The sequence below is a fragment of the Pyricularia grisea genome, chromosome I (assembly GCF_004355905.1).
Source record: "Pyricularia grisea strain NI907 chromosome I, whole genome shotgun sequence".
Lineage (NCBI taxonomy): Eukaryota > Fungi > Ascomycota > Sordariomycetes > Magnaporthales > Pyriculariaceae > Pyricularia > Pyricularia grisea.
The window spans coordinates 3,748,763-3,761,708 of record NC_044973.1 but is presented as its reverse complement, the minus strand read 5'-3'; the positions used below and the strand labels follow the sequence as shown (position 1 = coordinate 3,761,708).

The window sequence follows — 12,946 nt, the reverse complement described above, 5'->3', positions numbered from 1 at the left end:
AAGGCGTTTTTCCAAGCTGGCAGCGGCAGCGTCGGGGGCACCGACGTTGGGCACAGCAATTCCCGTGACGAGGGCGGCTAAAAAGGTGACGGAGATGGAGGTAATGAATTTCATTTTGTTGTTTGTTTAAATGGATTTGAATAGAATAGAGACTATGCCAGATAGATAGGTGTTGATAACGAGAATTGCGGTCAAAAAAGGAGTGATGTCGAGATTTTTTATTTCCGAATTCCCAACTCTTATGTGTTTTTTTTTTTTTTTTTTTTTTTTTTTTTTTTTTATGTTTTTTTTTTGTAGCGTTTATATTGAATCAGGTCGAAAACAAAATACCAGGTAGTTTATTGTTTGCTGGTTTCATGTTTTTTATTTTTATTTTTTGATACCTTTGCACGCAGCATCGGCAACATATTTATAGGTGGTCAAACTTGTGCTTATTAGGCATTGTCCTTGGTCGCAAACTCCCTGATCATTCTGGCATAAAACTGTTGGAGATTTTGTAATTTGGCGTTTTTCCAGGGTGGTAGTGGCAGCGTTGGGGGTACCGGCGTTGGGCACAGCGATTCCCGTAACGAGGGCGGCTAAGAAGGTGACGGAGATGGAGGTAGTGAATTTCATTTTGTTGTTTGTTTAAATGGATTTGAGTAGAATAGAGACTATGCCAGATAGTTTTTAATGACGAGATTTTTAACAATAAAGGAGAAAAGATTGAAATTCTTTCATTTTCCCATTTCCAACCTTTATATACATTCTTTTTTTGTTCGGTAACGTTGATATTAAATCAAATTCGAAACAAAAAACCAGGTAATTTGTTGTTTTGGTTTTATAATTTTGTGCTTGTGTTATTTTTACACACAACATCGTCGACCAATTTCCAGGTGGTCAAACTTGTGGGTATGTGACATTTTCCATTGTCGCACCATCCCTCCCCATTTTGGCATGAAACAGCTGGTGGAAGTGTTGAAAGTGAGCGTTTTTCCAAATTGGCAGCGGCAGCGTTGGAGGCAGCGTTGGGGGCACCGACGTCGGGCACAGCGATTCCCGTAACGAGGGCGGCTAAAAAGGTGACCGAAATGGAGGTAATAAATTTCATTGTTGGTTGGTTGGTTGGTTGGTTGTGAAATAAAATTGGATAACGAGCTAAGTTGGATAACGAGCTATGCCAGATAATTTTTAATAACGAGATTTGTAATGATAAAAAACTAGGAATTGGATTTTTTTATTTTCCAATTCCCAAACCTTTATATACAATTTTTTTTTATTCGGTAACGTTTATGTAAAGTCAGGTCCAAAATAAAAGGCTTAATAATTTGTTGTTTTGTGTTTTATAATTGCGTGGTTTTATAGTTTTGTGTTTGTGGTATTTTTACACGCAGCATCGTCAACCAATTTATGGGTGGTCAAACTTATGGGTATGTAGCATTTCCCCTTGTCGCACCATCCCTCCCCATTGTGGCAATAAATTGTTGGATCCTCAATGTCTCCAAATGTGCGTTTTTCCAAATTGGCAGCGGCAATGTTGGGAGTACCGGCGTCGGGCAAAGCGATGCCCGTAACGAGGGTGGCTAAGACGGTTATGGAGATGGAGGAAATGAATTTCATTTTGTTGCTTGTTTGAATGGATTTGAGTTGAACAAAGGCTATACCAGATAGATAGGTGTTGACAATGAGAATTGTGGTCAAAAAAGGAGTGATGTCGGAAATTATGGTTGACAATTCTCATGCTCAAACTTCCAGCCTTTTATAACTACTTGTTCTTTTAATGGAGCGTATGGGCTATGTTTTAATTTTGGCCATGTATGGTTTGTGTTTGACCGTGTAGTTTCACTAAATTTAGGTTACCTTTGTTGTATTTACCCCCTGACGGAAGAGGAAAAACTCCTACAAAAGTTATACCACGTAAAGCAGTTGAAATGTGTTTTTAGTAAATGAATTCTCCCGTACCCGTGTCTATGTGTACCCCGAAAGAGAAATGAATCAAGAGAAAACACAGTCGTGCCACATATAGAGTCATCAAAGTTTGTATTTACAGTAAAAGAATAATGATAAAATCCAGGCTGTCGCCGCCAGTACGCCGTCGCCCGAATTCGAAAAACCCCCCATCGATGCCAGTCTAAAACAATGCAGGAATAATGCTCTAGGTGATAGAAACAACAAGAGAGAGAAAAAAAAAAGACAAACAAAAAACCAAGACTTTGAGACTGGCCAACATCGACCTGCTTTCGTCTGCCCCGGTTTCCAAACCACGATGCAATGCTATACCGGAATACAAAACAAGTGACAGTATATAATAAAAGCAACAACAGGAATATGCGTTCTAAAGAGGAACCAAAAGGAAACAGTAACATGAAACAACTAATGGGTATCGAGCAAAAATAAAATAAAAAAAGAACACACAATCGAAAAGGGGTGAAAAAAAAAGTAAATGTCACAAGGGGTGACCAAACAGAATGCGCGCGCAAACAAATAATTCCCATCCTCTATGGGATCTCCACCTCCCTCGCGACGAGCCCAAAGATCCAGTTGGCCTCGACCGCGCTGGCACACTGGAAGCACCACTTCTTGACGCGTCCGGCCAGTGCGCCCTCGGCTGGCGCGCTGCCGACCCGGTTTTGGTCGTCGCGCAGGTCCTCCCACACGTTGAGGATGATTCCCCTCGTGCCCAACATGCTGAAGCATCGGCTGCCCAGGACGACGTCGAGGATGACCTTGGGTGGCGCCGAGGCCTCGTCCGATCTCGGCAGGAGTATCGACTGCTTCTTGGGCACCTGCGTAACTAGGATTCGTTTCTCCATGCCGTGGTATACGCGCAGCTCCTGCCGCACGCCTGGTGGTGGCCGTGATATTGAAAGCAGGCAGTTGCCGTTGTCCTCCCACTTGTTTGCCGATACGAGGAGGTGGCACCTGATCCGGAGGTCCGTCGTCCCGCCACAGGCCTGAATACCGCGGTTCGGTGACGACGCCATGCTGACACTGGGGGATCTTGGCGGAGTGTTCCCGTCCCTGCCGGATGAAGAAGATGTGTACATTGAAGTCGGACCGGCCGCGCTGCTGGGCCTGCTGTCGCGCTGATGCTGCTGCTGCAGCGACGACTTGTCAATGTTGAAGGCGAGGCCGGATCCACCCGTCAGTCGCTTCAGGAAGCTCGATGCAGATATTGAAATGCCAGAGGAGCCGCTACCACTTTGCTGGCTCTGACTCGGCGCCCGCGTCGACGCGCGGTAGCTATTTTTGCGCCCGAACCAGGACCTCTTGCCGCTCCCGCTAGCGCTAGTAGCCTGTTGGCCGTTGCCTTGACCTTGGCCAAACGACCTGAACCGCGCCTCCTCTTCGAGGGCCCGGAACTTGGCATTGTTCATACGAGAATGGTGCACCGCTGCGTAAAGGTGCTCTAGGTGCATAGGGGACAATGCACGGAAGCGGAAGATGATGCCGTCGATGCCGCTCAGCTTTGAGTAAGATCGCACCGGCGAACGGATCTCGAGGTCGATCGCAGTGCTCTTTCGGATCATGACCAGCGGTGTCAGATCGAGCGCAATAAGAGGTACATCAGCCCCGGCATCCGCTCTTCCCATCATTTCGGAGCCCACAGGACGGTCGACAGTCATTGGGTGCACCTCGAGCAATCCTGGGGTGATGCTGACATTGCAGGCATCCGAGCGGACCTCCTTCCACCGGCCGCGCTTGTTAGACCAGTATGATATAGTAGCAACGGCCTTGACTGATTCATCTGCTCCATCAGGACCCCGAAGGTCCACTTGGGATGCCGAGGCAGATGGTGTGATGCTATCATCGGAAAGAACCGATGCGTTGGGGTTGAAGCTAAACTCTGGCTTTCTAATACTGATGCCAGGCTCTGTTTCAGGGACATCTTCATCCTCAAGTTCGTCACCTGAGGAGAGGGAGTCCGAGTAAGACGATTCCGTATCAGAGTCATCCTCCTCTTCTGATGACTCTGATGACACGTCCGATGGCCGATATTCGTGCTTGAGAGGAGATGAGCCATGGCGCTTGACGCGAGCGGGTGGCGGGAGCTCGACGACCATAGGCTTCTTGGACGTGAATGTTCTATGGATAGGAGGTGGCGGGGCGCCATCCTCCCGGACTGGGGTGGAGTTTGCCGACTTGCTGCGGCTTTCGCGGTCAGACTCGGGCGATGGGGCGTAGGTGGACTGCGTTGGTGTCCGATCCGAGTCTGGCGAATAGCTAGCGCTTGGTGAACGAGTCTTGGGCGTGGCATCTCCAGTGAGTGTGGGAGTTGTCGGGACACTGCGGTTACGAACGTGATGATAGCGGCTTGGGGTCTGTGGTGAACCTTCCCTAGGAACTGATGGAAGCGTTCGGCTAAACTTCTGAGCCCCAACAGGCACATCAACCTCGCCAGACCTCGAGGTTCTGATGTCCTGAACGTGGAGTAGATCTGTACTTGATGCTGCGGGCGGTGCAGGCGGCCGAGGAACAGTGCCGAGGAGTTCAAGCCACTCGGGAATCGCATCGTCGTAATCGGTTTGCAGGTTCAGAAGCTCATACCAGTCATCGTGCCCATATGTGCCGCGGATCATGAGCACGAGCTTCCCTTCTCCGTCGCCACGCCGAGCCGACACGTTTTCCCAGAAAATAGGGGCAAAGAGAAGGTATTGAACACCAGTGGGACCGCTTTCTCTGATCAAAAGGTCACCCCGGTCATGAGAATCTGTAAGCTTGTCTCTGTAAATAAGCTCCACCTGGCATTCGAGTCGCTGGCCATTCGAGTGGGCCAGGTCGAGTGAGAAGACGTCTTTGGAGTTGACCTCGCGTGTCTGGTCAATGAAGATGCCGTCAAGGGGACGAAGTGTCCTCAGGTCTCGTGCGCGGCTCGTATCTGTGTTGGAGGCATCGTCGTTCGTCTTTCTAGCCTGCTCTTCACGGTGCCGACGCTGCGCCTTGGCTTGCAAGTCTGCAAACTTGTCTACTAGGTTGTCCGGCACAACGTCATTGCCAAGCACATGGCGCAGTCCCTTGCTCAGCTTGAGGAGCCACTTGGCGCGGATAAGGGGCCTCTTTAGCAGGTGGGCTACATCCACCCTGTCGCCGTTGTCATTAATAACGTCTCCCTCTGCATTGCGCGGCAGCGCATTCACAAGCGAGTCTTCCTCATCAGTCTTGCCAGCAGCTGGAGCGAGGTTGACAATCAAGTCCTGGAATCCGAGGCGCCATACATCATAGTAGGCGCTGTAAATAGGCACGATCCTCTCCAACCATACAGCCACCAGGTTGGGGTCAGTGTAAGGAATCGCCTTGTGATGATTGTTGATTCTCTCCAGAGCCACCCCCATCGATACCACCGCCTTCTCTGCGGCATCAGGAGCAGCTCTACCGTGGCCTTCATTTCCAAAGGCCGAACCGAAGAGATCTTGGATGATTCTGGTATCACTGCAGACAACTTCCTTGAGCAGCACGGGAATGACGCCATCGATGATCGTCCTCAGTTCACGTTGGTAAAAGTTCTCATCCTCAATGAACTCGTGTAGCAGGTCATCCAACGTGGCGTTTTCCAGTTTACTGGTCTTTCTGCGCAAGCTCCGGGCCACTCTTATACTGGGCGCTCTAGTTGGCACACCCGCGGCTTCTGGTAATGACAGCACTGAGACCAAGTCTGAATGCTTCGTAAGCCTTTTCTTGACTGTGGATCTTCGTCGAACTGCTGAGGATGCGCCCGTGAATTTCGTAAAGTCCGAAGTCTGTGTAACTGTTGTTTCTGATAATACCGAGTCGACTTCGGACTGTCCTCCCCTAGAGTCCTCCATAGAAACAATTGTAGATAATTCATGAAGTCCATTTGTTGGGGGCTTCAACCTTCTAGGCAAAGCAGCTGCTGGCGGCGGCGGAGGTAACGTCGACTGGCTGTCGTATGTGAGAGAAGAACTAGGTGATTGTGACCTACGAGATCCTGATGATCTCCTGCGATGGTCTCGAGACTCGCGCGAAACATGATAACCCCTTTCTGATTCCTCGTAGGGCTCCGGTTCTGGTTCCGTTACCTTTTCTTTCTCAAAGCTAGCATATCTCTTGGGTGAAATCTTGTGTCCGACAGACTCTCCGCGGAATGCTTCTTTAAGGGCCTCTCGGAAAGGCTTCTTGGGTGCTGGTTTAGGGGCTGTCTTCACGGGCGAAGACATACCTCTTGTGGCTCCGCTCCGCTTCAGCCCCGTGGATGGTGGAGTGACGGTTGTCTCCCTTTGTGGTGTTCTCTCCTCGGCAACAGCTGGTTTCGGGTCTTTGTTTTCCTGGTTTTCCTCCTGTACAGTCGGTGCCGTCTCAGATGAGATATCGCTTCTATCTGGTGCCTTGGGACGCCTTCTGCCAGCATCTGACCGTCTCTTTGCAGCATTTTTCCATTCCTGCTCCACATCCTCCTTTTCCACTTCTGGTGACTCTACAAATGGATCAACAGTGCTGCTCAACCAGTTTTCGATGTTGGGAGGCTGGTTCATCGCCGGCTTCGGAGGTTCCGGAGGCTGTACTGTATGAGTTATTATTTTCCTGCCCTCGCTGTATACCTTTTTGAACACAGCGGTGGCGTTAAAACTTGGCGATCTTTGTGCCTTTGGTCTCTGCATCTTTCCTCCATCACCTCGGATGGGGAGATCAAGCTCGCTAAATGCCGAGTATCCGAATGGAATATCGGCCAGGGATTTTGCTGGTAAGGTGGACGGAAGGTCCGAGTTGTCATAATCGCTTGAAGACCTATCGTCTGAAAGATCTTCGGTACGCGTGGTTCCGGTCATGTCTGTGGTACCCGTAGTTCCTGTGAGGTAGGACGTGCCGGTCGCCTCCGTCACACCAGTCGCCTCAGTGGCATCTGTAGTTTGGGTTGTCTGCGTGATCTCTGTGATCTCTGTTGGTGGAGGTTTGCTCTTCTTATTCCTCGGCGGACTTTTTCGACCGGATTTCCTAGTAGGAGTATCCGGAATAGACAGTGTATCAACCTCGGATTGCAATATGGTAGAAGGTGATGGATCCCGCCGTGCGCTCGCGACTCTCCGCGGTCGCTCTCTGGACGGTTTTCTAGATCTTGAACGGGTACGATCCTCTCTGCTTTCTTTTGTACGCAATGGCCTCACTCTGATGCCATCGTCTGGTAACGTCGACGTAGATGTGACTCTGATACCATCATCACCATCATCCTTTGGTTTTCTGGACTGTGAACGGATCGGTCGTACACGGATACCATCATCTTCCAGAGTCCTTGCGCTGCTTCTTCCTGTTGTCCTCGCGCTAGAACCTTCAGATCTCCTGGAGGTGGCTGATCGCACTCGGCTGCCTTCCCCTTCAGTAAATCTCGAGCTGCTGACTGCGCTGCTGAGATCATCCTCCTCCACCTCGATTGCGTCCCCGGATTTTGAATAGTATTTTGTGGTCTTGGTTGGAATTTCCATAGGCTCAACCTTGGCAGCCCAGGCGGCGATCTTGTTATTCACCGGTGGATTTGGAGCTGGTCTTTGAAGAAAGTTTTTTGGTAACGGTGACGGGCCGCCTCCTGCTTTCATCCTTATGGCCCTGGAGCCTGGCGGACTCCTCCTCCTACGCTTCATCCAGTGTTCGTCACTAACGATCCTTTTCTTTGGTGGGGATGCTGGCTCCGCGGGAGGTTCTGCGTCTTCAACGGCTTCTTCATCGCCCTCACCCTTGCTTGAGGGTTCAACCTTAACGGGCTTGGCCGAGCTTTTCCTCCTGTGCTTGGGCTGCTGTCTAAACTTTATGCGCTGTCGGTCCTCCTCCGTAACGCTATCCTCGTCAACGTTGAAGGCGACGTCGGTCGGCTCGCTCGCTGCGTCCTCGGGGTCCCCGGCCAGCATCGCGGCTGCGTTGTTCTTTTGCCATTTCTGCACACGGTCGCGGACACCGCCCGGCTGCGCCAGCCTGTTGACGGCGGCCTCGCGCATCTCCTTTTTGATTTCGGCACGCACGGCCATCGAGTCCAGCCTCTGCTGACGCATGGCGGCCACGCGGGCGGGCGACTGCCGGCCGAGCAGGAAGTCGGTCAGCAGTGTGGGTTGAGGCTTGAGCGTCGAGGAGCGTGGCCGATTGCCGCCGGAGGGCAGGGTGGTCACGATGATTGGGGGAGCGGTCTGCGGTGTCCCGCCCGTCGATACGCCGCGTCGGTGTTTGGGGGTCTTCGCCGTGCCATTGTCCTTCGAGGTGCCACTAGTCTTGGCGGCGGCATTCTCATTCGAGGTGCTACTGTCCTTAGCAGCGTCGTTGTCCTTGGCGGCGGTACTTTCAGTGCTCTGCTTGTCGGACTCTGTGCTTGGGGCCGCAGCTTCTGGCGAGGCCTGATCTTCCGGTGGTGGATTCGGTGTCGTCATGGTCTGGGCGGTGCTGGAGTTAGCTATTTAGTCGAATGCCTCCATACCGGACGAGACGATGCCTTCGACTGCGCAATGCTATTATCTGAGATCAACTAGATCTAGGATATGTATAGAAAGATCGTGAAAGGTAGTGTTCGCCTTGCTAGGCTGAAAAAGATAATTATTGATGTGAAGGGGAAAAGCCAAGGCTACCCCAAAATGGCAAATGAGTGAGAAGATCAAACCAAAGAAAAACAACAGATCGGATGCGACGAAGTCTTGTGTCAGATGTGTGTATTCAGATGTCTGTATATGTTGGTGTGAGTGGAGGTGTGGTTGGAGAGTTACGCTTGGCTGACGGGCGGATCGTTGTGCAGGGCAACCAAGACCGTGGGTCAATAGACAACCAGTGGTGCCAGCCAATTTGAGACGAGGAACAACCAAGTAATCGAAATCACTACACACCTAGGTGAGCACACCCCAAACAACTACCGCAACAACTCAAGTTGCGGAAAGGTTGACGTTCTGAAATTAGTTGAAGTATCATTTGCCTGTTTATTTTTGAAAATTGTGAACGCTTGTATGCAGTATGTAGAAACGGCGAAGGCAAAAATGGACGGATGGCGAACAGTGAAGAATGACGGATCAAAAATCGAAAAAAAAAAAAAAAAAAAAAAAAAAAATCGAACAAAGCGAACAAAAAAAAAAAAAATTGCCCGGACGGCAGCGTCCTGCACAAGCAATGACGACTTGAAATTGTCGCGCAACCACCCCCAACGCGACCGACCCGGAAACCAAGCTGCGGGAGTAGTGTAACCCTGCCGCGCGGATGCTACGTGGTGATCAATGCTTTGGGAAGTAATCGTCTATCCGTAGCTTTGAAGTGTCTTATTTTGCAGCCAGTAACAACAAAACGTACGGTAGTCAAAGATGGCCAAAAGTACAAGAGCGTTTTTGGGGGTACCTCCCTAAGTTCTTCTGAGAATGCTAGTGACTTTTGCCGAGTTGATCTGACAGATGCAGGTCGGTGCCGTAGTGACGTGCCAATGACAACAAAACAAGATGGGCCGCAAGTTGTTAGAGCAAGCAGCCAATGGCTAGCTTCCAGCAGGGAGCTCTTGATAGGTGCAGCAGCGCAAAAGTAAACAAAGTTTCTACTGAAGTGTCAGATTAATGACAGGGATATAGGTGTCACAAGTACAAGGATTCTTCAATGATCCGAGTCAAGGACTGCTTCCCATGCCCAGTTGTGGACAAGCAACAGCGGGGTCGTGTCGGGAAAGTCGATCTACCCAAATTGGCAAATTAGACCTACAGACAAATGACCCCAACCTCCGATGGGCTTCAAGAACTAATACATGATAAAGTGTATCGAGTTTCTTCAGCCATAGGTCATGCATTTCCGAAACCCTCAGCTCTCTAGAGCCATTCTTTGACATTCTACGCCAGCATACGCTGCGATTGTTGCAGAATGACTTGGGAAGAAAAAATAAATAAATAAATAAAACTCTACCAGCGTTGACAGCAATCCCAAACTCCGGTTGTGGCGGGTCTCGTCAAGACCATGTCCTTGATTTTGCTTCCCTGTTGAGATCGTGAGATTCACTAGCAATCGACAAAAGTTTTCGCCAATTTACGGCGCGAAGACCTTCCATCGGGAATGGAGTTCCAGGCATTATTTTCTTTATCATACAACTTGTCTAATATAGTCGTCCCCAACGATACCCATTGTCAATATCCCTAATCTTGCTATAAGACAGGGTATACCCCTCTTTCCACCATAACTTTAAGGTTGGTAGGCATTAAATTAGGACCCGACCTCCATCCAGCTTGTTAGGTGGCGTAACCAAAGACAAGAAAATGATCTTTTGCATCCTGCAGATTCGTCGCACATCAAATCAAGCCACGCCAATGCAGTTCCATACCCAGTTGCAACCATCAGTTATCATATTCCTTTTTCAGGGAAAAAAAAAAGTACCTATATGATAAAAAACAAGGCCAAACCCTCGACCACCCTCTCTCTGCCTTTCAACGGCTGGATCTGATATTTATTGACAATAGCAACCTATAGCCATGACCGGTATCAAATAGTCTTGTCTCAGCGCCCCCGCCGGAGGAAAAGGCCCGTGGTTGCCAACCCTACCAGGCATAACCTTACCAGCGCGGTACGGAGAGTATACGTGTACATGGAGCAAAATCGTATTTGGCACCAGTGCGCATCCCATATTCCCTTTGTTGCGCGTCTTGTCCCGACGTTGTGGATGGCCGAGAAGCCGGTTTTCTCATAGCCCAGCCGACTTTAGCGTTGTTATGCATTCCCCCTCTCCAAACAAGTTCGGCGATAAGCGTGTGCTGTAAGGCCTGCTTCACCCGAGATACCACACCCTCTTTTGTGCATCTTCCGGTGCTAGCGCTCACCCCCCGTCCAATCCCATAGCCATAGGCTTCAGCCCTTTAAGCAATGCAACGGCCACTCTCGGTCTATCGGCCGTTTACAGGACAACCCGGGGGACCCGTTTCTTATTGTATTACTATTTTTATGGCTTCTATTTCCCGCCATTGCAATCAATCCTCACGTGAGATAACTGCACCCAAAAACCGGTGGGAAAATATCTAATCATCCCGAACTCCCGAGAAAACGTTGCATAAATCAAAACAAAAAGCCTGTTGCCCTGCCCATAGAGCCCATCTCCAGAAATGTCTCAGCCGCTTACATGATGCCCATGCATACTACTCACACACACACACACACACACACACACACACCACCACCACCATCCCGGTTAAGCCAACATCACAATCGCAAGCGTGTGACCCAGTAAGAACTAAAATATGAAAAAGAAACAAACAGCTGCTCCCTCCCTTGGGGTCCTGCCCAATGGGGCAAGTCGGACTTGAAAGGCGGAATCACAACGAGATGTGACTGTGACTTTGTTGCCACTCAATATCTCCCGCGAGAACCCCGTGTGCATTACTACTATTGTTTGCTTACGAGAGACCTTGATTCACGTGCATGAAAGAAATATTATGTGAGTGACTGCGCGCTAAATTTTTACGCGTGGTATTGTTTGTCATTCTGTGTCTGTGTAGGAGTAATAAAAAAAAGATAACCCCTGCCCAATAGCCATGTGTGTACAATAAGGCTCGGTAGATAAGAAAACCCCGAGAAATTAAGAAAGATGATTGAGGTAGGATGTAGGGGGATGGGTGCGAAGGAGAAACCCCGGTAGGAAAGGATGTGCTCAGAAAAAAATATACGGCACTGCGGGTGAGAACCCAAAGGACTGGAACAACAATCAACCAAACACACACATATTATTCCGCCCGCCCAGAAATGTCCAGCAGCAGATAGGAGCTGTGAGACTGCAGAACAAGAACAGAAAAGTGATAACAGAAACAAGAGGATATAACCAACGCCAAACCCAATGCAACCGTGCCGTCCGTCTAGTAATGCACAGTCCGGCCTCGAGGACTGGTTTAATATAACCCAGTTTCCAAGAGCATGTAAATAGAGAATGAAAGAGAACCAAACTAAAGAAAATAGATGGAGAAAAACGCCTCCCAGGCGAGATGAAATTCAAGAAAAGCTAAAAATCCCAATAATCAATGAAAAGACTCCTCCGCTGGCAGCACAAACCTCACCCTCTTCTTGGGCTTGCCCTCAGCCTTCTTCTTCTTATCCTCTGCCGCCTTGAGGGTGCCAGAGTCTTCGGGCTCCTCCTCGATGCTCCAGACGTCAGGGCTGGGCTCCCTCCACGACCTGGGCGACAGTCTCCTCCTGCTCGAGTTGGCAGTATAGGTGGCCCTGCGGCCGCGCTGCGAGCGGCCGGGGAACGAGGCCGTCCTCAGCAGTGCCTGCTCCTTGGAAAAGTCGCTGAGCGACAGCGGGAGCAGGGCTTGGCTCCTCGACCCGAGGCGGATGTAGTCGTCCTCGTCGTCGTCCATCTCCTCGTCCGTAGACTCGCCCAGCGCCGGCGGTGAGCGTGGTGGTGTTAATGGCCGGGCGAACGGGATGCTGCTGCTGGCGCTGTTGCTGCTGCTCTTCTTGCCGCCGTCGAGCTGCGAGGGGCTGACGGAGCGGATCATATCGGTTGAGGATCCGTCGATCCCGGCGTCGAAGTCCATCATCGGATCGTCCTCTTCCTTGGTCGGGGTGAGGAAGTATGTGAGTGGATCGTCGTCGATAAAGTCAAGGTTACGCTCCAAAATTGGGATATCATTGTCGTAGTCCGGTGTCATTATTTCCCGCAGATGAAGTTGAGTTGGAGGCCAGGAGCTACCCATGGCGCTGCTGTTTTGGATGCTGAGGTATGGTGATGGTCTGTGTTGGGTGACCTTCTTTGAAGTGTTGGCGCTGTGGATGCTGCCGGGCAAGTGGGTGGTGTTGATGAAGGTAGAAGACATGATGAAAAAGTTCAGGACTCTAACCAGTACGTGCAAGATGTTGATATATCTTTTTTTTTTTCAAAGAAAAGTCAAGTGAACTGATAATCTGACAAAAAATGATGGGAGAACTCGCTTATAAGCTGGGTTGAGCTGAACCCAGTAAAGCGCGCCGGCCTGGCCGGCTCAAAACGAATCTGATATCTCGTGCGAGGAATTGTGACGAATGGTAACGA

General features: G+C 50.1%; 2 protein-coding genes across 2 annotated transcripts; both read right to left on the bottom strand.

Moving 5' to 3' along the window:
* Window positions 1-2,477: 2,477 nt before the first annotated feature.
* Window positions 2,478-8,345, bottom strand: PgNI_06182 (uncharacterized protein; the record flags this gene model as incomplete). Its single annotated transcript, XM_031126209.1, has 1 exon — window positions 2,478-8,345. The coding sequence occupies one exon, from the start codon at window positions 8,343-8,345 to the stop codon at window positions 2,478-2,480; it is 5,868 nt and encodes a 1,955-aa protein (XP_030982349.1).
* Window positions 8,346-11,930: 3,585 nt separating this feature from the next.
* On the bottom strand, window positions 11,931-12,731 carry PgNI_06181 (uncharacterized protein; the record flags this gene model as incomplete). The annotated part of the gene is made up of 1 exon (XM_031126208.1): window positions 11,931-12,731. The coding sequence occupies one exon, from the start codon at window positions 12,729-12,731 to the stop codon at window positions 11,931-11,933; it is 801 nt and encodes a 266-aa protein (XP_030982348.1).
* Window positions 12,732-12,946: the final 215 nt, after the last annotated feature.